Source organism: Doryrhamphus excisus, chromosome 14 (assembly GCF_030265055.1).
Source record: "Doryrhamphus excisus isolate RoL2022-K1 chromosome 14, RoL_Dexc_1.0, whole genome shotgun sequence".
NCBI classification, from domain to species: Eukaryota; Metazoa; Chordata; class Actinopteri; order Syngnathiformes; family Syngnathidae; genus Doryrhamphus; species Doryrhamphus excisus.
Window position 1 is genome coordinate 823459 of NC_080479.1, and position 27676 is coordinate 851134.

Genomic DNA, 27676 nt, shown 5'->3' on the forward strand with positions numbered 1-27676 from the left:
GCAAAACACACATAATTAACTATGAACATTTTTTGTAATTACCTGAGTTTACTTTGATGACTTGCACTGAATTGAACCAGCCAGGGATGCATAGTCCGGACAGTAGCTGCTGATAGCCAGCCTCAAGCACACTTCCAAATGTTTATCAGTCATGGATAATATCCGTATCATAATATCCGTATAATATTCCATATCCGTATGGAAGTGATATGTTTTTTGCCTTTTTACTTGGTCCAGTTTTTGCCTTTTTACTTGGTCCAGCTCCTTCACTCATTTTAGTGACCATAAACTTTAGCGAGGGCTTTAAAATCTCGCAATTCGCCGACTAGCTTAGCACTTTGCATCGTTGTTTACGCATGAGCGGTGACCTAAAGTTCAAAATTCAGTTGCCATCTGACTGGTTGTCCTGTATGTCAAATCAAGTAACGGGGATGGATGATAGGCTGACATCGTAAGTTCTGCTGCACTTAGAGACGTCGTTTGATTTGATTGGTCGCCCGAAGGGCAACATTCAGTTGTCATCTGAATGGCTGCCCTGTATATCAATCAAGTGACGGCATTGATGCTGGGATGATATTTTTTTAATGTCACGCCGCGATCGACCAGCGATCGACCAGTACCACCTCCGCGATCGACCGGTAGCTCGCGATCGACTTAATGAGCACCCCTGGTCTAATTCTTCTCGTCTAACAACTTGTGAAGGAAAACACCAAAAAGTGATGAAGCAGTGCCTCCTAAACAAGTATTTTATTAGCGGTTAGCAAATCAAATGATGGCAAAGGTGAGTGAATCACGTTGCTGTGATAATTTGAAGTGGTCACAATGAAACACCACCCATTAGATCCAATACCAAGTGCTGATTTTGCACAAGCTACAAAATCTAGCGGTCTCATTTCTCTGTGTATTTTTCTCACCTTTGCTTCACAAATTATTGTTTGACCATTGAGCATTTTTTTTCTGGATTAAAAACACTTTACTAGTACACAAATGTGTCAAATGTTTCATTGTGGTGCACAACTTCTAAATATCACTGCTTACTACGACTACCATGTGTAAGGTAGCATGGCTTGCCATGTTAACATACATCTCCAAAAATTTTCAGACATTCCTCCAAATACAATGCATCAGTACTATTATCTGATGAATTATCAGCATGTATTGATATATGATATCATTATGGCAGTCTTTTCATTTTACATGGGGCAAGTTCGGGCAAGTAGTTCTCACCTTAAGGATTCCCCATGGGCAAGTCATTTTGGTTTTTAACGTAGAGCCCTGATTTGGCATACCTGATAGCTCCCGCTCTTAGACACATTATAACGGGACTTTCTGTGAGTGCTTTTTAACGCGCCTCGTATGCACTTGGTCTGCACGGCCAACTTAGCTACTTTGTCGCTAGGCTTAGTAGAAGTATTCCGACCCATCTCGGTTCTCCTTTTCAAAAGGAATCTTGGAATTGGCCAATAAAAATTTAAATTTACTGTTTAAACGCAGAATCTCGATAAATGTCGACAAATGCCTTTCAGAGCCGACCGCAAAAAACGATCGGCATTCAATGGCGAGATGACAGTATGGGAGAAGTTCCCGATTGTATACTGCATTCGCCAGAAATATTGAGTGTGTATCGTCAGCTTACTACTCATACCCAAATTACCCAGGATGCAACGCCACGTGACGTCACCGCGGAAAAAAAAAAAACTTTGACTGACCAATGAGCAGCAAGATAGACCAAACAAACGGCGGTGTCAAGCAGGATATACTGTGAGTTGGTTGGCTTCTTGTTTTTCAAAGTAAAAGCATTAATTTATCACTATGTTTTTTTTTTGTATGAGAAAAGTAAAAATAACCAAAAGCACGTTGCTCACTTCGGCTAGCTTAAATTTTGCCAAATTCGCCCAAACGAAATTGTAAATGGTTGGTATTTGTACAAATAAATGGCATAATCAGTATCGAAATGTCCGCTTTCTTGCCTGATTTAAAAAACATCTTAATAAAGTTATGTATTTAAAGAGGTAGGAGCTAAAGTGAAATTAGCTTCAGTCTGTCGATTTCGGCTCGGAGCGCAATGCATTGTGGGTTATCATGTAGTATGCTGTAGTGTAAATGCTTTGCATACTGTCTGATGGATTGGCTACGCAGTATGGAGTGTGGATAGTACATGCATGGAAGTATCTAGTACAGTATACCTCGGATATATCGGATTCAATTGTTCCCACTGGTTTTGTCCGATATAAGCGAAATCCGTTATATGCGTATACCGGAAAATGTCAGTTTTACGCATATATCGGATTTATATCCGGTATATGCGTAAATGGGATTTTATCCGTTATAAAAAGGCACTTCCTTGACTATGTTTCCAATGTACCTGGACGCGCAGGCAACGCTGCAAACGCTGCAAATGACGTCGTATAGCGGCCTGTCACGATTCGGCGAATCGGAGCGCCACGATGCGGCCATCCGATATATGCCACGGAAATTTCATGGAAATGCATTGGAACGGGACTGGAGATTTTGTCCGAAATAGGCGAAATCCGTTATAAAAAATCCGATATATGCAATGAATTTTTATTGGAAATGCATTACAGAAAAATCGGTTCTTTTTTATCTGTCCGTTGTGAGCGAATTTCCGATATATCCGAGTCCGATATATCTGAGGTTTACTGTAGTTAGTATGCGGTTTCCGACACAGCCTTATAGTCTTATTGAATCAAGACTGGTCTGTAAAACCTCAATGGCCACAGTGTGACAGCCTGACGCAGACTATACCAATCCATACCAGAGTGTTTATCAAACCTATTGCTTCTTTAAGAGCTTCGCCTAGCTAGAGTTACACCACTAGCTTCCAGTCTTCGGACTTGAACTGTGACTTTTGTGTGACAGTTTTACCTATTTTTTTTTAAAACCATCAAGCAATGCAGTTAGTTGGGATCTCATTTTTGTCCCACGGGGAAGTGTACTGACTTTTTCAAGTGTAACTTTGCTGTGTTGTTGTCATGATGCTAATGACGTCTTGTCCTCCAACCACTATTTGTTTTTTATTTAAACTTCAGTCTATTTTGTGTCACGCTGCCGGGAAAGAAAGCGACCCGAGAGGAGCACCAAGCGACACGGCGAGATGGTGTTGGTGTGTTGGTGTTGCTTTACAACGCAAGCAAGCGAGAGAGATAAATGTGGCGGTGAAATTGTGCGAATACATTGCCTCAGCACATTTTTTTTAATTCCATTTTACTTTCTCAGATGGAATCTCTGAGAAGAGAGACTGTGGTTATGGGGTGCAAGGGGGGGGGGTCGTCTACAAATGGGGCAAGTGGGGGGGGATGTGCTGTGTTTGGCAGCGTGATTTAAGAAAGTAAAACATTGTAGGAGATCATGTGAGGACTCCAAGTAGTAATTGAGACCAGACTTGTCAGGCTGATGACAGTAAAAAAATAAAAAATAAAAAAAAAAGCGTGCAGTCCTCATGGAGTTAAGGTCATGTGACGTGCAGCACGTGTGCCACCTTGACAGACGCTTTAAGAAGATTAATCCCAGAAACTAAGGCTGCGTGTGGATTTTTAACCCCTTGCTGTGCCAATGTTGTCATGTTTTGTGTTGTTATACATCGTTGGGAAGCTCCTTTTGCCAAGATTGGGATGGTGTACGCCAGGGGTGCTCATTAAGTCGATCGCGATCTACCGGTCGATCGCGGAGGTGGTACTGGTCGATCGCGGCGTGACATTAAAAAAATATCCCAGCATCAATGGCGTCACTTGATTGACATACAGGGCAGCCATTCAGATGACAACTGAATGTTGCCCTTCGGGCGACCAATCAAATCAAACAACGTCTCTAAGTGCAGCAGAACTTACGATGTCAGCCTATCATCCATCCCCGTTACTTGATTGACATACAGGACAACCAGTCATATGACAACTGAATTTTGACCTTTAGGTCACCGCTCATGCGTAAACAACGATGCAAAGTGCTAAGCTAGTCGGCGAATTGCGTTAGATTTTAAGCCCTCGCTAAAGTTTATGGTCACTAAAATGAGTGAAGGAGCTGGACCAAGTAAAAAGGCAAAAACTGGACCAAGTAAAAAGGCAAAAAACATATCACTTCCATACGGATATGGAATATTATACGGATATTATGATACGGATATTATCCATGACTGATAAACATTTGGAAGTGTGCTTGAGGCTGGCTATCAGCAGCTACTGTCCGGACTATGCATCCCTGGCTGGTTCAATTCAGTGCAAGTCATCAAAGTAAACTCAGGTAATTACAAAAAATGTTAATAGTTAATTATGTGTGTTTTGCAATATTGGCTCATTTGGTTATGTAAGGTACATCAACATACATTGTACGTACAAATAATCCTCAATACATTTGAAAATAAATAGATGTTTTGCATTTTTGTAGTGGGTAGATCATTTTGACTCGCTCATTTTAAAAGTAGCTCGCATGCTGAAAAAGTGTGAGCACCCCTGGTGTACGCCATCCCGGGATATAATTAACACCGCGGGCTCCGTGAACGCAAGTTGCGGACATAAACGTGAATGAATCCCAACAGTATGAATATTAAATGACGACGGTGAGCCGGTGAAAGTAAATGCAGTCGTCCCTCGTTTATTACCGTTTATCGACTCTAGACCCAACCGTGATGAGTGAAGTAGGATTTAATGTTAAACTGAATGTTTTTGTAGTTAGACCATAGAAAACATGTACTAAATATGTTTTCTTACCATTATTAGAGCCACGTAGGCATGAAATAACACCCCTATAGTCACATGTTTTTGGACTAATAATACATAGGAGTGATGTGACAATGTTGGGATTGAGATGAGACAACTTAAATTCAAACTTTAACTATAATTCAAACAAATTAAGCGTATTAGCTCGTTTGTGTTGATGGGCTCACTTTGCTCATTTTTAAGCCTTAAAGGGGAACTGCACTCTTTGTGAAATTTTGCCCTTCAAAAAAAAAAAAAAACGGCAACAATGTTCCTTTTCCGTAACAGACTTCTATATGAACCAAGCTACAGCAATATTGTCATAGTACAGTAAACCTCGGATATATCGGACTTGGATATATCGGAAATTCGCTCACAACGGACAGATAAAAAAGAACCGATTTTTCTGTAATGCATTTCCAATAAAAATTCATTGCATATATCGGATTTTTTATAACGGATTTCGCCTATTTCGGACAAAATCTCCAGTCCCGTTCCAATGCATTTCCATTAAATTTCCCTGGCATATATCGGATGGCCGCATCGTGGCGCTCCGATTCGCCGAATGGTGACAGGCCGCTATACGACGTCATTTGCAGCGTTTGCAGCGTTGCCTGCGCGTCCAGGTACATTGGAAACATAGTCAAGGAAGTGCCTTTTTATAACGGATAAAATCCCATTTACGCATATACCGGATATAAATCCCATATACGCGTAAAATGGACATTTTCCGGTATACGCATATAACGGATTTCGCTTATATCGGACAAAACCAGTGGGAACAATTGAATCCGATATATCCGAGGTTTACTGTAGCTCGTTTGTGTTGATGGGCTCACTTTGCTCATTTTTAACCCTTAAAGGGGAATTGCACTGTTTGTGAAATTTTGCCCATCAAAAAAAATAAACTAAAAAAAACGTCAACAATGTTCCCACAGCAATATTGTCATTGTAGCAGCTAACACGAACACTATACTTGTGGATAAGAGTGGATACTTAGCTCTCGATTTGGCTAAGAACACTCAACAACATGCTGGTTTGCAGTCAGCATTTTTGACCTGAAGACTGGAGCACACGTCTCGTGCTGGAAGACACAGCCATAACCAAGGACAGCGGACATCGTAAGCGTTGTCGCCGTATACTATGCTGCTGTTTGATGGAAACAGCGTAAGCTAAATGCTCAATGTGACATCAATGCACGAGGAAAGAAGTTTCGGTCATGCTGTAAATCATGAAAATACGGCAAAGTACTGGAGGTATCACATCGATGTACTTCTTGCATGATCACACCATGTACAGTATGTCAAACAATAAAATGCAGTTTTTTTTTGAGGACTTCAGGTGCGTCCCAATGACATGCATTGTTAGCTAGCTCATATTAACTTGTTTTCTGTTGTTATAATGCACAGAAAAGTGAAAACAATATGGGTTCATGTTTCACATAAGGATTGGGAATGATGGCCAAAATTCCCAAAAAGTGCAGTTCCCCTTCAAGTCCTAAAATTGGGACAAGCAACATTGCCGAATACAACAAGACATTTCATACTTTAACCCAGGAGATGGCGGACATCTGCGACTTGAATCTAAACGCCATTTGTGGGCGTGGTTTCATGTCAAGCGTAGGCGTTCATACACGTTCAGACGCAGCGAGTCCACCTCCGCGGTCCACGAGCAGCGTGTACTTTTGCCAATGCCGTGCTCGGCCATGTTTGAGGTGGCGTGTTTGGCTAGCAAGGAAGCATGAGCCACGTAGCTCGTGGACTTGCGTGCTCTTAATTATTGGACCCCGTTACCCCCACATGAGCCCGGCGGTAACCTGAGATACTCAAGCGAGACCCAGCTGGCGGTTCTTCGGTCTAGCTGAGGTCTCCAGCCAACACTCCTATCAGGACCAAGGTTCCAGTAGGGACCAGACGAGCAGATTGCATCAAATCTTGAAGTGGGCGACCCCCACCTATTCATTCATCTTTTACCTTTGATGCTCTTGAGCGTACTTGGTGCTTTTAATCAAAGAGCTGCATGCAGTAAATAAAGTTTGTTGGAGAGCCACGCCTCCGCTCCAAATGCTCCAAATGCTTCAATGACAACTTGACATTTTTCTTTCTTTGCCATTTTAGCAAGCGTGAAAGGAAAAATGGAGCTAGCTTGCGGAAGTAACATGAAATGCAAATATTATCCACCGTGCATGAAGTCAATTGTGTTATATGGTATAAATAAAGTTTGCATTTGAAAAGAGGGTATAAGCAATGGATGCCTTAGTCAGGAAGTAGCAGAGTTGCTAATAAAAAGACGCTGTACTTACAATCTGAGCGTGGCACTGAGGCAGAGGCAGAGTCCTTCTCGGCTGCGGAAGTTCTTGTGTTTAAAACTTGGAAGGAGTCGTTCCCAAACATACTGTGGAAGGGGGGGTCGGGGGGGATAGAGAGAGAGAGAGAGAGAGGCGAAGCGTGAGTGGGAATGAGCGCACAGGAAGATCACAGCAAGACACTTGACAGCCGCTGAGAAGATTACAGAGCAGCGTGTCGCTTTACAATCAGTGGAGATGCTTGAGCTGGGGGGCGGGGGCGTTGGGGGCGGGTGGCCGGAAGAGAGTCCTGTTGGTTCCACAAGAGGGTGCCCATAAGGCCCATAGATGGAACTATACAATGGCATGAACCCCCTCTCCTTTTTTTGTATGTTTTCCTCCCAACGATTTAAACTTTCTTGTTGGGAATTTACATCTCATAATTATGATTTTTATGATTTGCATAATATATGGACTTTATTCTCATAACATAACTTTTTCCACAACCCAATTTTCAAACAATTATAACTTGTTTCTGATATTGCGACTTCAAAAAAAAAAAGTATTTTTCTTATTTAATTATGCAACTGAAACATTCTTCTTCATTATATTAAGATGTTATTCTCATAAAAATATGACTTGTTCTTATTATAGGGCTTAAAGTAAAAAAAAAAAAATATCCAGAGCCTGAACTTTTTCCCCCCCGCAAAATATATAATAAAAAAATTATTTATTATTTATATTTATTATTTAAGCACAGTGCTTATAATATACCAATGAGGGCTTTTTTTTCGTGGATCATATTGAAACGCTGGAGATCCGGCCCGGTGCTGGAATACTTTAAGCCCTGTTATTATTAATGGAAACATTTTTCCATTCATATTTTTACTTTATTCTTGTAAAATTACTACTCATTTTTTTCATTTTTCTGCATATATATATATATATATATATATATATATATATATATATATATATATATATATATATATATATATATATATATATATATATATATATATATATATATATATATATATATATATATATATATATATATATATATGTATAGTATTGTATATTTCTCTTTTGGTATTGATCCTATTGATTTGTGTTTTAACGTTGACAGCTGCTCTGCTTGGCTAACAAATCCCAACAAAATTCAAGTGAGTGAGTGAGTGGGCGAACGGGCGGGCGAGCGGTGCGTCTGAGAGCGTCACCATGGGCGAGGCCGTCTGCTCCATGCAGTGGAGGATGAGCATTTGGCTGTTCTCCCGGACCTGGTCCTTCCCATCTCCCAGTCGGTCCACCAAGGCTGGCAGGACTACACGTGGAGAAAAGAAAAAGAAGAAGGAGAAGTGAGGGAGGGAGGTGATGACAGACATGCGTGATAAATACTATAATATATCCACTATATATATATATATATATATAATACTATAATATATCCAGTCTTTTGAATATATTATTAAAGAGACTGGCTCTCCCACCAACAATAACAATAACTGCTGCCCTCATGTGGCCACCTTTCAAATGACATGGTGATGAGTCAGTGGGTGTGTGTGTGTGTGTGTCAATTACATTACAACATTTTTTATTCATAGTTAAATTTAAAAAAAAAAAGGGATCAGCTTTAATTAGGGAGGAGTTTGAACAATTCCAGTCAGGAACTTGAATAAAACTCCCTTCTTCAGCATAATAACAAGCACACACCTGCCAGGGAAGCATGAACTATGTCACGTGATACCCAAAAAGCAAGTTGTCATGGCAACAAGGTAAAAACTATTTCTTTTTTTCTTATTTTAAAAGAGAGGATGTTAGAGAGAAAGTGAGAGATACACAACACACACACACACACACACATATCTTACAGCGAGATCAATAGCAAGAACTTAGTTTGACTAAATGACATCATCCTCTCCCAGCATGTTTCTCTCAGTATTTGGGAGCGGTTGCGAGGAGACACACAAATCAAGTGAAAATAAAAAAAAAGTGAGTCAGACGAACACAGCTGACTGCGCGTGTAGACGAGTACGACTGTTTGTGACAGGGACCAATGTGGCCGACACAGACAGCTGGGACACCTTGACGGCACACACACACACACACACGTGCACACACACACACATGCACGGGGAAGTCAAAGCTAACTAGCATGGCAGTGGAAGTGGGAACAAAATCTGTTCCCGTTTATGTCCTGGTTTTAGGCCACATTTTTTCAGTTTTGAAATGATCTGTTTTTGTGTAAAATACCTCTTTTACTCCTAAAAGGGTGAAAGTGTCTGAAAAATACGCACCCCGACTGCGTATTTTCTACAAACGCACCACAAGGGGTGCTGTTGTTAAAACCCCATTAATCAGATTCACTTGAAATTTCTCACACAACTGAATTCACTACAGACAAAAACACCGCCTGTAACGTTTTTGCGTCTTTGGCGCAACCACCATAAAATATGTTAGACGTGTTTCAATAAAATGTATTAAACAAAACATTGTCGCTTTTGATTTACTAGTGTTGCGGGTTGCATGATGCTCGAGTGGTTAGCACGCAGACCTCACAGCTGGGAGTCCCAGGTTCAATTCCACCCTCGGCCAGATCTATGTGGAGTTTGCATGTTCTCCCCGTGCATGTGTGGGTTTTCTCCGGATATCTCCCACATTCCAAAAACATGCTAGGTTAATTAGCCACTCCAAATTGTCCATAGGTATGAATGTGAGTGTGAATGGTTGTTTGTGTAGACGTGTTTCAATAAAATGTATTAAACAAAACATTGTCGCTTTTGATTTACTAGTGTTGCGGGTTGCATGATGCTCGAGTGGTTAGCGCGCAGACCTCACAGCTAGGAGACCAGGGTTCAATTCCACCCTCGGTCGTGCATGTGTGGGTTTTCTCCGGGTACTCCGGTTTCCTCCCACATTCCAAAAACATGCTAGGTTAATTGGAGTCTCCAAATTGTCCATAGGTATGAATGTGAGTGTGAATGGTTGTTTGTCTATATGTGCCCTGTGATTGGCTGGCCACCAGTCCAGGGTGTACCCCGCCTCTCGCCCAAAGACAGCTGGGATAGGCTCCAGCACCCCCCGCGACCCTCATGAGGAAAAGCGGTAGAAAATGAATGAATGAATTCAGTGTTGCTTTTGTTACTGTTTGAATACTGACAAAAAAGGGGTAAATAACCAGGAAATGGTGTGTGTGGAATACGGCATTGACGTCTAATGGGGTGCAATGGTTTGTGGGAGTAATGTTTCAAACCAGTACCAGTGGGCTGAAAGTGACATCTGATGGTGTTTTATATCCAACAGGCACCACAAGAAAGTATTCAACATGTTTGCAGTATATGGCTATGGCTTCCAATCACGGCCCTCCAAGTACCCTGGAGTAGTACTGGAGTAGACCTGTCAATACTCTCATTGGCTGGCAGCCCTTACCATCACCCATTTGCGTTTGCTAGCTTATTGTTCCTCACTAGCAGTGTGTGTAGTGTAATGTGTACAGTCGCTAGCGCCAAAGAAACCTGCGTGCATGTGAGTAAAAGGCACTCTTACCTGTACCCAGGTACCCTCTGAAGCGCTCTCCCATGCGGTCCACAAACGCAGTGCAGATGTCGATTCCCAACAGCGCCACCTAACAAAAGCAGAAAGACACATCAGTGACATTTTGCCCATCATGAATAATTCTTATGCGAGAAACACTTTGTCTTTCTTTTTCTGTGCGTTGTAAAGATGAAAGCAGCTTAATAAGAGGCAGCATTCATGCACATAACGGGAGACAATCTATACCCGCTGTTAAAAACCTCCAACAAGGGTTTATGGTTTTAGATCCATGCTGAGCATGCAGGACCAGGGACATTCATGATAACATTCATTCATTCATTTTCTACCGCTTTTCCTCACAAGGGTTGCTGGAGCCTATCCCAGCTGTCTTGGGGCGAGAGGCGGGGTCCACCCTGGACTGGTGGCCAGCCAATCCCAGGGCACATATAGACAAACAACCATTCACACTCACATTCATACCTATGGACAATTTGGAGTGGCTAATTAACCTAGCATGTTTTTGGAATGTGGGAGGAAACCGCGGTACCCGGAGAAAACCCACACATGCACGGGGAGAACATGCAAACTCCACACAGAGATGGCCGAGGGTGGAATTGAACCCTGGGTCTCCTAGCTGTGAGGTCTGCGAGCTAACCACTCGACCACCGTGCAGCCCGCAATACTGATCAAAAGCAGAAATATTGTGATTAACTATGATTCATTATTTAACTGCAATTTTGCTGTTATGATGTTTTGTATAATACATTTTATTGAAAGATGTGTTACATACTTTATGGTGATTGTGCCAAAGACGCAAAAACGTTACAGGCGGTGTTTTTGTCTAACCACTCGACCGCCGTGCAGCCTCATGATAGCGTGTAGTTGATCATTTCAGCAGCGGTGTGGCTTTCGTTGGTGTGTGGAGATGCTAGCTAGCAGCTGGCCGGTGTGATGTGGCCAGGTGTCACTACGCCAGTAAAGTAGTTCTTGGGCTAATTAATAAGTTAATAAGAATAATAAGATTTGTTGGCAGTTGCTATGTCCCCCATAGCATCCCCATAAATATTGTACGGTGACATAAGCTTGACTAACAAATCCCGGCTTGATGTATTTTTCACGAGATGTGCACAAGTTGCGTGTTTTTCCCCCCCCTCGCAGTGCACAAATATGATATGCTCCCAATATGGCCGACATATGAAGACTGGGGCTGCTTTGTGTCTGGGGCCGTGGAGTTTTTCCACTGCTCGCTTCTGATCAGGATCCCATCCCACACGGCGCTGCTGCTGCTGCTGCGCCGATGGAATGCTTGTCTTGGCAGAACAGCGGCAAGACCCGCAGCGATCCAAGAAGGAAATCTATTAAAACATGACTCTGGCCCCGATACCGGCTGGAGGGTCCGACTGACTGCAATCCTTGCCTATTTTAGTCAAAAACGCAGCACAGGCAGGTAAAGTATTTCTGGACTATTCTATTGGAGCTCCAGTGCGGAGGAAAGAGAAGATGTTGGTTCTTCTGGCAGGCCTCTACAAGCCTACAGTGATAGTCCCAACACACACACACACACACACTGCATCAGAACACCTCAAAGTTCTTTCAAAACAACATCAGGCTGACGGAGGAATGCTGGAGCAAATACCGTAAAATATCCAGATCTGAATCAATGGTCCTTTGTGAGGTGGGGGTGGGGGGTACGTATGCCGGCTCAGTCTGCTAATTGCACACCCTGTACAGGATTTACTCAGGAGGCTTACCGGAGTCCGCAAAGAATGCCCTCAGAGTTGGGATGATGGGCTTTTCCAACCATTACACCGAGCCGTTAATCCGCTCGGCTAATATGAATATGAATATTTGCCAAATGGTGTAATCCATGAAACTTTGGACATGTCATTATTTCAAAATATTTTTGCTTGGTTTGACTTAAATAACGGCGGCACGGCGGTCGAGTGGTTAGCGCGCAGACCTCACAGCTAGGATACCAGGATTCAATTCCACCCTCGGTCATCTCTGTGTGGAGTTTGCATGTTCTCCCCGTGCACGCACCCGTGGGTTTTCTCCGGGTACCGCGGTTTCCTCCCACATTCCAAAAACATGCTAGGTTAATTAGCCACTCCAAATTGTCCATAGGTATGAATGTGAGTGTGAATGGTTGTTTGTCTATATGTGCCCTGTGATTGGCTGGCCACCAGTCCAGGGTGTACCCCGCCTCTCGCCCGAAGACAGCTGGGATAGGCTCCAGCACCCCCCGCTACCCTCGTTAAAAAAGCGTGAAAAGCGGTAGGAAAAGCGGTAGGAAAAGCGGTAGGAAAAGCGGTAGAAAATGAATGAATTAAATAAAAGTATACAAAATATACACAAACATATCAGGGCATAAACAAATCAATATCAAATAAAATTCTTAAATAAAAAGAAATAATATAATAATAATAAAAATAATAAAATAAAAAGAAATAAATAATGACTGAAATAAGTTTAAAAAAATGACGACTTGTGCTAATTTTTCAAGCCTTTGTATTGAGTTCTGGGCACCTATAGAGCAGCTACACACAATAACCCACACAAAAAAAACTTTTACATCTTCCAGAATCTGTACCTATTCCAGTTGGATTTCCTTACATTTGTGCTAACGGATTTAGCACAAATTTGATTTGCACAAATAGATTTGCCAAAATGGTCTGTTTTCATGTATTCCAACCACAGCCCACCTCCGGGCATGCCCACTCAGCCCAAAGTGCTACCTGACTATGAACCATATAAGGAAGCCCGTCCCTCTGTGATGTCACAAAGGAGCAGTTTTACCACGCCTTTTGAAACGGAGCGTTTTGAGCCAAACCAAACTTCTTTCAGGGCTCACTTCCAAATGCGCAAACCTCATTATCTGGAACTTTGGTATGGTCTAAAGAGGAACTGCACTTTATTTTTAATTTATTTTGCCCATCATTCATAATCTTTATGTGAAACATGAATACATTTCTTTTCTGTGCATTAAACAGCAAGTTAAAACGAGCTATCCAACAATGCACTTCATTGGGATACAGCTAGACTTACGCCTTAACAAAAAAACTCCCAAAGAAACAGTGTTCCATTCCTATAACTGACCTATATATTAACCTAGCTACACCCCTATTGTTATTGTAGCAGCTAACGCGGAGTACTATACTTCCGTGGTAGTTGTTAGTTTTGAACGCCAGGTTATGCGTCATGCCTCACACGTGTATTATGGAAGGTTGCGGCAATAAGCCAGGTAGTTTGGTCAACTTTGAGATTCCACAAAATACCCACAATGCAACGGGATAGACTAAAACTAAGACCCGACCACACTGTTGTTTGGAGCGTTTTTTGTTTTACCCGAGTATTAGTTTGATTAAAATATAATAATGCAAAGTATTATGCAAAGTATGCAATGATGTCATATCCCACCACTGCCACAACTTTAGAGTTAAAGGAAAATTTTTGGGAAAAATCCATAAAAATCCGCACAAAGCAGAGGTGGAACATCATCCTGGAAGGGCCTGTGTTCAATCTGAGAGGTTGCGTGTCACATGAGAGCATCTGCTGACAGCAGAAGCATGGACAGGGTGACCTTGCAGCATCCCCTCTCTTAAATCAATGGCGGAAGAGTCCAAACATCTGCTCCTGCTGTCTGTGGAACCATCACGCCATCTTGGACGGCCGACGTTTGCCCTCGTGAAACTTGCATGAGTCACAGTGAAGGGGCTCCGTCATTGTCGTCTTTCTGTGTCGCCTCCGACACATCCTTCGCATTAAACCTCTTTTCAGCCCCCCTCCTTCCCCCCCCCGTCTAACCCCGTTTTAACGATACGCTGACTCAGCGTGAAGGCCTCGCCACACAAACGCACTTTCTGTCATCTAACATCTCCTGTTACTGTGGGGCCGTGTTTTCAGCCATCAAACGCCTGACGGCATACGACTGTACAACAAGTACACGTGTTTTTTTCAAAGCACCCCCCCACCCCGCCGGACCCCCAGGCTGAGTTGTCATTCCCTCCCCCTGGCACAAAAATATGAAATAAAAATCCTACCAAAAGTGAGAATAACACCACTACCTTTCCCACGTGAAAAATGGCGACCAGTATAAATACGTCCTCAACACATAACGGCTCATTTCTGGTCCGTTAAGGACATCGGGGACGCAACTACACGGTACAACGCGGGGGAGCACATGACCACGACAACCTGATTTGTGCGTTTTCCCAAAGAATGCCGAGCATGTTTGCTCGGCACGGATGGTTAGCAAACTTAAAAAGGTGGCTTTGTGCCATTTCCTAGACTTTATTTAAATCTTCTCTGATTTTATAAGACTTCCGGGGGCTACCCACATGGAAACGGTTCCAGGTCCATCCATGGACTCTTAGATAGAGATTTTTTTTTTTTAAACAACTTCCACAAATAGCAAAAAAATATCAGGCTTGTTGCTTTCGTAGAGACCTTTTCATGTTAATGGCCAGAAAAGGGAAATAAATATGTGTTCATGTTTCACATCAGGATTGGGAATGATGGCCAAAATGAAAAAATTAAAAAAAAAGTGCAGTTCCCCTTTAAAGAAGGCGTCTGAACAATTTTTTGTCTAAATTGCATGCTTCCCTTTTCATATCATATAGTTCATATACAGTAAACCTCGGATATATCGGATTCAATTGTTCCCACTGGTTTTGTCCGATATAAGCGAAATCCGTTATATGCGTATACCGGAAAATGTCCGTTTTACGCATATATCGGATTTATATCCGGTATATGCGTAAATGGGATTTTATCCGTTCTAAAAAGGCACTTCCTTGACTATGTTTCCAATGTACCTGGACTGGGCAATGAAAAGAGACGTAAGGTAATGAGAATTGAACTTTATTGGACTCTGAGCATAACAAATTGTTAATTAAGCTAGGCCCTGTTACGCCCGTCAGGCCTACGTTATTTCCAATAGTGAGGTTAAGATCTCATTCGCTGCTGTGCTAGTATTATTGACGTCACTCACTTTTATATTTGTCCTAAATCTGGAGCCAGGAGAAAGACAATAGCCAGTGACATCAACAAGATTAGCATAACGATGCGGCCATCCAATATATGCCAGGAAAATTTCATGGAAATGCATTGGAACGGGACTGGAGATTTTGTCCGAAATAGGCGAAATCCGTTATAAAAAATCAGATATATGCAATGAATTTTTATTGGAAATGCATTACAGAAAAATCGGTTCTTTTTTATCTGTCCGTTGTGAGCGAATTTCCGATATATCCGAGTCCGATATATCCGAGGTTTACTGTAGTTAATCTTCAAACAGCTAAAATAATGCATAAGGCTAAAAACAACCAATTAGCTAAAAATGTCATCCAGTACTTCTCTACAAGAGAGGAGAAATATGATCTCAGGGAAGAACTAAATCTGAAACACTTCTATGCTAGGACTACGTTAGCATTAGCATAGCATTTCAGTATGTGGAATCAAACTATGGAATGGATTGAGTAAGGAAATCAAACAATGCACAACGATGAGCCAATTCAAGAAACAATACAAGCAGTTGATGTTTGCTAAATACAAGGATGAAGAGTCTTGAACCAGTCATGATGTGCTATATATATCACTATATTGACACGCACTATGGTACACATTATGGCATTGGATGCTCATATCACCTTGTACTTACTTCGGTATGTGACAAAAAATAAGAAATTATTTTTTTAACTATAAAAAAAAATACAAAAATTTATAAAATTAATTTATAAATTAATAAATAAAATTAATTTGCTAAATACAAGGATAAAGCGTCTTGAACCAGTCATGATGTGCTATATATATCACTATATTGACACGCACTATGGTACACATTATGGCATTGGATGCTCATATCACCTTGTACTTCGGTACGAGGTACATTATTTAAAAAAAAAAACAACAACCTTAAACCGTATTATGGAAAGCAGGAAGTGAACAAATGTAACAGTTACTGATTGTAAAAGTACCAGATGGAGGGGTAGGATTTAATAAGCTTTGCTTCTTCCTACTCCTTTTGGACATGTGGAACTGGGAACTGATTATGGGATGCACTCAATTGTAATCTGATGCATCTTCAAATGAAATAAAACCATTAACATTACCATATCATATAGGTCAAGGGTCATCGATGTACATGGTGCATGTCGGAAATCACATCTCCAAACACGGCAGCTGCCGATACTCACAGTGTGTCATGCACACGCACACACTAATCGATGCAGACAGCACAAATGATGCAAAGGAAGATGAGAAGAATCCGATTTCACAACTGAATGGGAGGAAATGCTTAGCCCGGAAATACGGCCGGGAGTATCGGTTTGATGTTGGGAATGACACACACACACACACACACACACACACACACACAGATGGATGGATGAAGACCTCCAATACATAAATAGGATGAGAGAGGCCATGATGGATGGATGCTCCTCTGACCCTCCCCCCATCCTCGACAGTGCTTCTCCAGTCGTCTACAGTCCTGACAATGGTTCCCCCGCCAGACAACAATGTATAACCCCCCCCCCACCAGCAAGCCAAGATCCATGCTCGGAAATAATCAGCATCCATGACAGCACCACACCAACAAAAGTCCACACCGTCCTCACCTTGAAGTTGCTGGAGTTCACCCATCCAGTCAGCTCATCCACAGTCTTATCCAGCCGGGGTTTGTCTTGCTCCACGTCAGGGGACCGACTAGCGTCCCTCAGATAGTCGATAAGATCCTGGCCGACCTGCAGCCTGCGGGTGACATCCTTCTGCAACACCTGCTGGTAGAAATAGTCCATGTTGTCATGGTCCTCCATTGGACACACTGGGCCGTGTGGCCAGCAGACAAGAGGACGGGGAAGTGGGGGTACTAGACCCAGCGATGTGTTAGCGCAATCCTGTGAGTCTGCGGAGGCCTCTGGAAAGTCTGGACCGGGTTTCACAGATGTCGGATCATCAACTAGTCCGCCGTGACCACAATGTGAGAACTTGACTCACAAGTCATCCCCCCGCCGAATGAAAAGCTCTCATCAGCGCTCAGAAACCCCTTCTTGCTAGTTCCTCAATTGACTTTATTAGCAAAGAAAACCACTAAAAACTCTCACAAAGTCAACAAATCGTAAGATTGTAGTGGTTAGTCGGCTGTTTCCTTACAAAAATATGTAAACGAAAGCGCAAAATTAGCCTCTGTGGTGGGACCTGTGCTAGCAAAAATAGCAGCCGGCTAGTTAGCAAACAATGCTAGCTTAGGGCCTTTAGCGTCTGGACGTCCAACTCCAACGGGTTTCTTATTCCATTCCCGCCAGGCTGAAAAGTCTCCAAAGCGGCCAGTTTGGGAAGTCCAGCGGGGAACTCGCGTCTATTTATTCCAGAAATATGAGAGCTGCGTAGAAGCGATAAAAGCTTCAGCGTTGCCGGGGAAGGAGCGCGTTTGTGCCGAGCTTCGGTCTTATCAACGGCTCTCTTGACTGGGGTCCTCAGCCACCGCACAGCTGCCCAAGCATAACGCCGGACTTAAAAATAAAAACAAAAACAAAAAGAAAAAACGATCAAACCGACCCGAGACGTTTGTAGGCAAACCGACACATTAAACACGTACAAATAATTTAAATGAAAATAATATGTAATGTAATATTACAGCAATCAGTTTCATGTGGGCGTGTCTGTAGTCTACATGGATCTTTACTGCCACCTGTCGGTCTCTGGATGACATTGCATAGACTCAACAGTGTAATATGTAAATAGAAGCTATATCATGACAATGTTAATCAGTTTTTAACTTAATTTCCTTAATTTCACCTATTTCTATACAGATTATATGTATTAGTAGAAATGGTGACACAGATACATGTGTGCAGACAAAATGACGTTTTTTTTAAATTTTATTTATCCATCTTTATTTTTCCCATTTATTTTCTCAAACATAAAACTGTTAGAAGAGCTGTCAAGGAGGGGGGCGTTAGCGAGTCAGTCAGCTCAGCTGTCAATCATCTTTTTTCTACTTCTGTCTGTCCATCATCCTCCTGGAAGTCTCTTGGCACTACATAGTAGTCTGTTGTCCAGGGCAAGAAGATGAAAAGATCAAAGCATGACATCAAAGTCTGTTACGGTTTTCTTGTAGGGCTTGTCCAGATACTTAACATTTTTTTTCCAAATCGTATGAATTTGTGTGATTGTCAAAAAAAAAAAAGTGCAACACAGTGCCCTGATTGGCGTCTAATGCACATTAAATTTGAAATAACGATCCAATGAAATGATTCCTACTGGACTCATCACGTGTGGGGAAGGCAGACTAAAAAAAAAAAAAAAAAATGTAAACATGTTTGTGTTGTGGTGCTAAGCTAATCCAGGATGTAAACAAACGCTCAAATGGGAGCTAGTGCACGGGGCTACTGCCAGGATTGGATAAGAGTCTTAGCCGGGAAAAGCCCTGATAATACTTTGAAAACATTGTGGCTCTTAATTACACCATCTTTTTTATTTCCTGTCAAACGGCGAGGGTCCTCTGCAATTTTCACAATGCCAACCCAAGCAGGAAGTGGACCGGCACGGGTGCTCCTCGGGTATGAACACACTCCCGTAGATTCATTAATAACTTCCCTTACAGTGGCGTGAAAAAGTCTCGGTCCCTTCCGAAGTTCCTACTTTTTGAAGGTTTGTAACACTGAAATGTTTCAGACCATCAAAACAATGTCATTTTTAGTCAGTGACAACGCAACACGAGCTGTTTTTAGTGTGGAAGTGGTCGGGCCCGTCTTTGCAGCAACAAGTGCAATCAAGCGTTTGTGCTAACTTGCAATGAGTCTCTTGCAGCTGTGGAGGAATTGTTGTCATTCGACCACATTGGAGATGCCAAAGCATCTCAATAGGATTCAGATCAGGACTTGGACTAGACCAACTCCAAAGTCTTCAGCCATTCAGAGGTGGACTTGCTGGTGTGTTTTGGACCATTTTCAGCACAATGCATGCTTATTTATCATAGCAAGTTTTCCAGGTCCTGAAGCAGCAAAACAGCCCCAGACCGTCACACTACCACCACCGTATTTTACTGTTGATATCATCTTTTTCTAAAATGCGGTTTCGGGGATCATCAAGATGTTTTCTGGCAAAATTGAGATGAGCCTCAATGTTGTTTTTGGTCTTGGAACTCTACCATGCAGGCCGTTTTTGTCCAGGGTCATGAACACTGACCTTAACTGAGGCAAGTGGGGCCTGCACTTCTTTGGATGTTGTTGCGGGGTCTTTTGTGACCTCTTGGATGAGTCGTGGCTGCGCTCTCGGTTTTCATCGTGTGTGCATAACGGCTCTCACTGTGTTTGGCTTGAGTCCCAAAGCAATGACTTTTTCCACACAGGGCCATGTTGCTTCCCCCCCCCCCCCTTAATAATAAAAGTGTCATTTTGTGTTGGGTTGCGTACGCTGACTAATATTTCAATTTGATGATCTGTGTGTTAGAAAAAACGTGTTACAAAAAAATAAGACATCGGGAAGAGTGCAAACACTTTTTCACGCCACCGTATTTGTTAACTTTTTGGACTTCATGTCTTGAAGTGCGGCAAGGAAAAGGAAAGCCATCGCTTTTAGTGTTGTGACGTAATTCGCATATTATGAATTTATTCCTGTGATATTATGATCACTGGATGACTTGTTTTTTTGTTTGTTTCCCATAATATTGCATCTTAAAAACGTAAAATATTCAAATTTTATGCTAACATTTTTAATAATGATAATAATAATAATATTTTATATTTAATATAATAAAATATTTTATTTAATAATTTAATATTTTATATTTAATATAATATTTTTTCACAATATTGTGAAATATTTTCACAATATTATATTGACGACTTCTTTTTTCTAAACCCTATTTTTCGAATGTGCTGAGCTTTGGACAGCCCTGGCTGATTTAGGAATTAACGTAAACTGGACGCGTACGTCACATGCTAGGTAGCAGCGGCAGTGGTTGCTAACCCGAGGACCACCTGTACAACAACAAAGGAAAAAAAAAAGTCATAAATCATTTTTTTTGTTGGCCTACCTCCATGAAGTGTCTTTTTTGTCCTCATTGCAAAAACTGTACAAACATCTGAGATGTACAACTATGTCACATGGTCTGTTGATCTACTTCCTGTTTTCTTGCTGATCTCGATGGGCTCCAGATTCCCCCACGCCGGTCTGGTCCACGTGCGTGTCCGTAGCTGGAAGCGGGATGAATGACAGGATGGTCACGTGATGTCAGGCCCACAGGATCAAGTCTCCTTCCTCGACTCGGGAAACGACACGCTGCAGTCGGACTGCGAGGAGTGGAACGGCGGCTTTTGTCCAAACGGAAAAGAGCAGATGATGATGAAGCGTCCTCGTCGTCCCTCCATGCTGATGTCCTGGCGGATGAGGAAGAGGGGGGGCCGGGTGGAGCCGACAGGGGGACCGGCGGCGATGCGTCCGTGTCGTTATGGTTATGTGACCAGGAGCGGTCGAGTGGGTCCAGCCCCTCCTCCTCCTCCTCCCCCCCCGATCGGGTCCTCCCCCACTTGCTGCCGCCACCGTCCCGGTCTCAGAGCAGCAGCACCTGCAGGCAGAGGTGGCCCCCCCTGGCCCTCCACTGTCAGAGGATGATGCAGCAGCGGCACAGACGCTGCCCGCCTCCGTGCACAGAGGGAGGGGGCGTGACCGGGGCAAAGTAGGCATGGACCTTGATCTCTGGAAGATGGGCCTGTCAAAGCGAAGAGACGGGGTCACACTGGGGGACCAAAAGAGCAAACAAGCGTCCCCGTGAGTCCCGGTGTGTCCCTTCAATGACATGCAGCTCCAGCGGAGCCTGGGACGGCCACAATGTATCCCACTGGGCATCCTGGAATTGTTACGGATACTCAGTGTTTACTGTATGTTCATTTATTTGGGGGGGGGCGCCCCCATCATTACCTTTGGACACCACAGGGAATGTGGCACTACCTTTTGTTTAAAAAATACATTATTTGTTTTTATTCATTTTTAACATAATTAATTAGATTTCATTCATACTATTTTCAGACTTTTATAATAACTTATAATAATAATAATAATTATTATTATTATTATAATAATGTTATAATGTACAAACATCTGAGATGTACATTATAATTATATTAATTATTATAATTATATTGTATTGTAATTATTATTATAATAATTATTATTATAAATTATTATTATAATAATTATATTAATTATTCTAATTATATTATAATTTTTATTATAATAATGGGACACTCCAGCATAGCCCTTTAGTTTATTAATGTGCTTTTTGTTTATACATTTCAGTATTTATTTTATTAGTTTATGAATTTATTGTATTCATTATTATTATTATTGCATTATAGTTATTATTTATTTATTATTTATTATGAATATAATGAGAGACTCTAGAGTAGTCTTTTCATTAAATGTATTTTATTTATTATTATATTGTATATATAGATATGTATTTTGTAAATGTTTATTAATTAGATTGTGTAAATATGTATGAATTTTATTGTGTTTATTATTATTATTACAACAATGGGACACTCTAGAATTGCCAGTTGTTTCTGTCCAGTAAGTATAATCATTATAATTATATTATTATAATTATAATAATTATTATTATAATTATTCATGATTATATTTGGATTAATTTTAACTTATTTATTCTTTTTATGATGGGGCACTTTATGCACTGTAACGCTGCATAGTCAGAGGTAAACAAAGCAAACAAAGGAACCAGGGAAAAGGCTCTATCAAACATCTATAACCGTCAAAGCGCCCACAAAGCATGCTGGGTACTAGAGTGGCATACTCCCCCAATATAGCAAGTTATGAGATGTGCAATGGTGCTGGTTATGTTTACAGTCAGTGGAGAGTCATGCGTCTCATTTGTGGCTTTGTTGCCGTGTTGTGTATTATACTTGTTCTTGAGTTGTGTTTTCATCTCCGCTTTCTCATGCACTCCACATGATTAAAGATATGATACCACACGCTCACCCGGATCCGCTTGATGCCGGCCCGGGTGACCTGCTGGCAGTCGTAGAGCTCGATGCGCTCCAGCCGGTGGCAGCTCTTCAGGTGCTCCAGGGTCACGTCGGTGATGAGGGGGCAGTTGTCCAGCTCCACCACCGTGAGGCGCTCCTGGCCGCAGGCGCTGCCGCTCAGCGCCCGGATGCCGTCATCCGTGATCAGCTCACAGTGAGACAGGGACTGCGAGGAGGAGGAGGACGGCGACGACGACACGCGGTGAGGGCAGAAGGAGGCGGGAAAAGAAGCCATGTTGGAGGTGATGCTTACCAATGCTTGCAGGCGAGGGCAATGGATGGACAGTTGAACCAGGGTGTTGTCCGTCACCTGGGAGAGGACAATCTTTCATCAAGGACACGTCTGAAGACTCCGGTGGGCAAGTGAGTGGGAACGGACTTAAAAGAATTGGGCACAGTTTCAATCCTCTTACCAAAATACATTCTTCTAAGTCCATTTTTTCAAGCTCGTGGCAGTTCTGTCAGGGAAAAATGCAGACGGAGCGTGTAAGATGGCCATCTGCTTCCATAGGAAGACGGACAGCGTGGGAAAACTCACCCTGGCCAGCACGGTGAACCCAGCGTCTGTCACATGGGAGCAGCGGGCCGCTTCAAGGATCCTGAGAACAGGAAGGGTAGAATAGTATCGCATGAAGCGTAGAATAGTATCACATGAAGCGTAGAATAGTATCGCATGAAGCGTAGAATAGTATCACATGAAGCGTAGAATAGTATCGCATGAAGCGTAGAATAGTATCGCATGAAGCGTAGAATAGTATTTCACAAAGCGTAGAATAGTATCGCACGAAGCGTAGAATAGTATCACATGAAGCATAAAATAGTATCGCATGAAGAGTAGAATAGTATCACATGAAGTGTAGAATAGTATCACATAAAGTGTAGAATAGTATCACATGAAGCGTAGAATAGTATCACATGAAGCATAGAATAGTATCGCATAAAGCGTAGAATAGTATCACATGAAGTGTAGAATAGTATCACATGAAGCGTAGAATAGTATCACATGAAGCGTAGAATAGTATCACATAAAGTGTAGAATAGTATCGCATGAAGCGTAGAATAGTATCGCATGAAGCGTAGAATAATATCGCATGAAGCGTAGAATAGTATCGCATGAAGCGTAGAATAGTATCGCATGAAGAGTAGAATAGTATCGCATGAAGCGTAGAATAGTATCGCACGAAGCGTAGAATAGTATCGCACGAAGCGTAGAATAGTATCGCACGAAGCGTAGAATAGTATCGCACGAAGCGTAGAATAGTATCGCACGAAGCGTAGAATAGTATCGCACGAAGCGTAGAATACTATCGCATGAAGCGTAGAACAGTATCACATGAAACGTAGAACAGTATCACATGAAGCGTAGAACAGTATCACATGAAGTGTAGAATAGTATCACATGAAGTGGAGTATCACATGAAGTGTAGAATAGTATCACATGAAGTGTAGAATAGTATCACATGAAGTGGAGTATCACATGAAGTGTAGAATAGTATCACATGAAGCGTAGAATAGTATCACATGAAGCATAGAATAGTATCGCATAAAGTGTAGAATAGTATCACATGAAGTGTAGAATAGCATCGCATGAAGCGTAGAATAGCATCGCATGAAGTGTAGAATAGTATCGCATGAAGCGTAGAATAGTATCGCATGAAGCGTAGAATAGTATTGCATGAAGCGTAGAACAGTATTGCATGAAGCGTAGAACAGTATCACATGAAGCGTAGAATAGTATCACATGAAGTGTAGAACAGTATCACATGAAGCGTAGAATAGTATCACATGAAGCGTAGAATAGTATCACATGATGCTTAGAATAGTATCGCATTAAGTGTAGAATAGTATCGCATGAAGCGTAGAATAGTATCGCATGACGAGTAGAATAGTATCACATGAAGTGTAGAATAGTATCACATGAAGCGTAGAATAGCATCGCATGTAGCGTAGAATAGTATCGCATGAAGCGTAGAATAGTATCGCATGAAGCGTAGAATAGTATCACATGAAGTGCAAAATAGTATCACATGAAGTGGAGTATCACATGAAGTGTAGAATAGTATCACATGAAGTGTAGAATAGTATCGCATGAAGAGTAGAATACTATCGCATATAGCATAGAATAGTATCACATGAAGCGTAGAACAGTATCACATGAAGTGTAGAATAGTATCACATGAAGCGTAGAATAGTATCACATGAAGTGGAGTATCACATGAAGTGTAGAATAGTATCACATGAAGTGTAGAATAGTATCACATGAAGCGTAGAATAGTATCGCATGAAGCGTAAAATAGTATCGCACGAAGCGTAGAATAGTATCACATAAAGCGTAGAATAGTATCACATGAAGCGTAGAATAGTATCGCATAAAGTGTAGAATAGCATCGCATGAAGCGTAGAATAGCATCGCATGAAGCGTAGAATAGTATCGCATGAAGCGTAGAATAGTATCGCATGAAGCGTAGAATAATATCGCATGAAGCGTAGAATAATATCGCATGAAGCGTAGAATAATATCGCATGAAGCGTAGAATAATATCGCATGAAGCGTAGAATAATATCGCATGAAGCGTAGAATAGTATCACATGAAGCGTAGAATAGTATCACATGAAGTGGAGTATCACATGAAGTGTAGAATAGTATCACATGAAGCGTAGAATAGTATCGCATGAAGCGTAGAATAGCATCGCATGAAGCGTAGAATAGTATCACATGAAGCGTAGAATAGTATCACATGAAGCGTAGAATAATATCGCATGAAGCGTAGAATAATATCACATGAAGCGTAGAATAGTATCACATAAAGCGTAGAATAGTATCACATGAAGCGTAGAATAGTATCGCATGAAGCGTAAAATAGTATCGCATGAAGCGTAGAATAATATCGCATGAAGCGTAGAATAGTATCGCATGAAGCGTAGAATAGTATCGCATGAAGCGTAGAATAGTATCACATGAAGCGTAGAATAGTATCACATGAAGCGTAGAATAGTATCACATGAAGCGTAGAATAGTATCACATGAAGCGTAGAATAGTATCACATGAAGCGTAGAATAGTATCACATGAAGCATAGAATAGTATCGCATGAAGTGTAGAATAGTATCGCATGAAGCGTAGAATAATATCGCATGAAGCGTAGAATAGTATCGCATGAAGCGTAGAATAATATCGCATGAAGCGTAGAATAGTATCACATGAAGCGTAGAATAGTATCACATGAAGCATAGAATAGTATCACACGAAGCGTAGAACAGTATCACACAACGTCCTATCGCCAATCATCATACATATAAACATCTCCAGCGTCGTGAAAAATGAAAAAATCCAACACATGTGGACATGCTAACAAGGTAGATATATTATAGAAAAAAAAACTGCAGCTCTGTGAAAAAGTCCTAGTTCCATTTTTAGTTGGGAACTAACATTTTTCATCCAACACATGTGGACATGCTAACAAAGTAGATATATTTTACCAAAAAAAAACTGCATCGCTGTGAAAAAGTCAGAGTTCCATTTTTAGTTGGGAACTAACATTTTCCTGAAACTTACCTATGTTCAACTGCCGATTACAAAAGAACAGAAAAGGGTAGAAACAAAGCTTTTTTTAATGATGAAAGACAAGAGACTAATCTGTCTTTTGGTGGGTTCCATGTTTGGTTCACCGTAGAACACAATATTGTGCGTGCCTTGAAAGATCAGTCAAAAATATCTGGTACTGAACACATTGTCTTGGTTGTGAAAAATGTCTGGAATTGAATGATTTAAAGGGGACCGATTATGCTGATTTTTTCAGCCCTTTGTATCGAGTTGTGGACCCCGATAGAGCAGCTACACACAATAACCCGCACAGAAAACGTTCTAGGTCTTCAAGAAACCTCTCTAACTCTTGGAAGTCTAAAGCAGTCTCTCCAGGTCGCTGGGACTAAAGTACACAAGTCCATATGTCCCACACTCTACACACGGAAGGTCTCCATGGGGGTTTTGCAAAGAAAAAGCCATACCTGAAGGCTCTTTTACAGTAATGTGGGAATGTGTGATCTGGTCAGATCAAACCAAAGTTGAACCTTTTGGCAAACATAGACCAGGAAGTATGTTTGGAGCAAAGCCGACTCATACCATGAGTATGGACCCTACCTTGTCTGCAAAAAGCCAGAACCTTGAAAGGAGGTTTATCTTTCAGCAGGATAATAATCCAAAAGTCACAAGAATGGCTCAGGAAGAAGAAAGTGAAGCTCGACCCAAAATAAAACCTGTGGCAGGATGTGAAGATTGTCGTCCGCTGAAGATCACAGAGGAACCGGGCTATCCAAAGTCAATGCACCTAATTAGTTGTAAAATGGTGAGTTTTTTCTCTCGTTAAAATACAACTTCTTTCTCTTAACGTTTTGACTTTCATTCATTCATTCATTCATTTTCTACCGCTTTTTCCTCATGAGAGTCGCAGGGGGTGCTGGAGCCAAACCCAGCTGTCTTCGGTACACCCTGGACTGGTGGCCAGCCAATCACAGGGCACATATAGACAAACAACCATTCACACTCACATTCATACCTATGGACAATTTGGAGTCACTAATTAACCTAGCATGTTTTTGGAATGTGGGAGGAACCGAACATAAACATTCCAAAAAATGTAAATATTATTTATGTCTTAATTGTTTATGCCTTATATGTATTATTTTCTGTTATGTTTACTATAAATGTGTGTAAAAGTGACTATAGGGGTGTTATTTCACGTCGAGAGGTCTCTAATAATGTTCATTCATTTTCTACCGCTTATCCTCACGAGGGTGGCGGGGGTGCTGGAGCCTATCCCAGCTGTCTTCGGGGCGGGAGGCGGGGTACACCCTGGACTGGTGGCCAGTCAATCCCAGGGCACATATAGACAAACAACCATTCACACTCACATTCATACCTATGGACAATTTGGAGTCACTAATTAACCTAGCATGTTTTTGGAATGTGGGAGGAACCGAACATAAACATTCCAAAAAATGTAAATATTATTTATGTCTTAATTGTTTATGCCTTATATGTATTATTTTCTGTTATGTTTACTATAAATGTGTGTAAAAGTGACTATAGGGGTGTTATTT

General features: G+C 41.6%; 2 protein-coding genes across 5 annotated transcripts in view; both read right to left on the reverse strand.

Moving 5' to 3' along the window:
- LOC131102376 (CLIP-associating protein 2-like) overlaps positions 1-18001 on the reverse strand; it is a 64943-nt gene extending 46942 nt beyond the window's left edge. Inside the window, exons 1-4 of the mRNA XM_058047990.1 lie at positions 17148-18001; positions 10543-10621; positions 8217-8320; positions 7015-7106 (exon numbers count right to left, since the gene is read on the reverse strand). Coding sequence (XP_057903973.1) covers positions 7015-7106; positions 8217-8320; positions 10543-10621; positions 17148-17345 — 473 coding nt within the window. The 5' untranslated portion in view covers positions 17346-18001. The remainder of the gene's footprint in view (positions 1-7014; positions 7107-8216; positions 8321-10542; positions 10622-17147) is intronic.
- Positions 18002-18408: 407 nt separating this feature from the next.
- Positions 18409-27676, reverse strand: part of LOC131102374 (F-box/LRR-repeat protein 2-like) — a 34037-nt gene continuing 24769 nt past the window's right edge. For 3 of the 4 annotated variants that reach the window (XM_058047987.1, XM_058047988.1, XM_058047986.1), the window contains 4 exons: positions 23116-23176; positions 22991-23035; positions 22531-22887; positions 18409-21244 (listed from right to left, as the gene is read on the reverse strand). In XM_058047987.1, coding sequence (XP_057903970.1) covers positions 21137-21244; positions 22531-22887; positions 22991-23035; positions 23116-23176 — 571 coding nt within the window. In that variant the 3' untranslated portion in view covers positions 18409-21136. The remainder of the gene's footprint in view (positions 21245-22530; positions 22888-22990; positions 23036-23115; positions 23177-27676) is intronic. The other variant, XM_058047989.1, reaches the window with a different exon arrangement.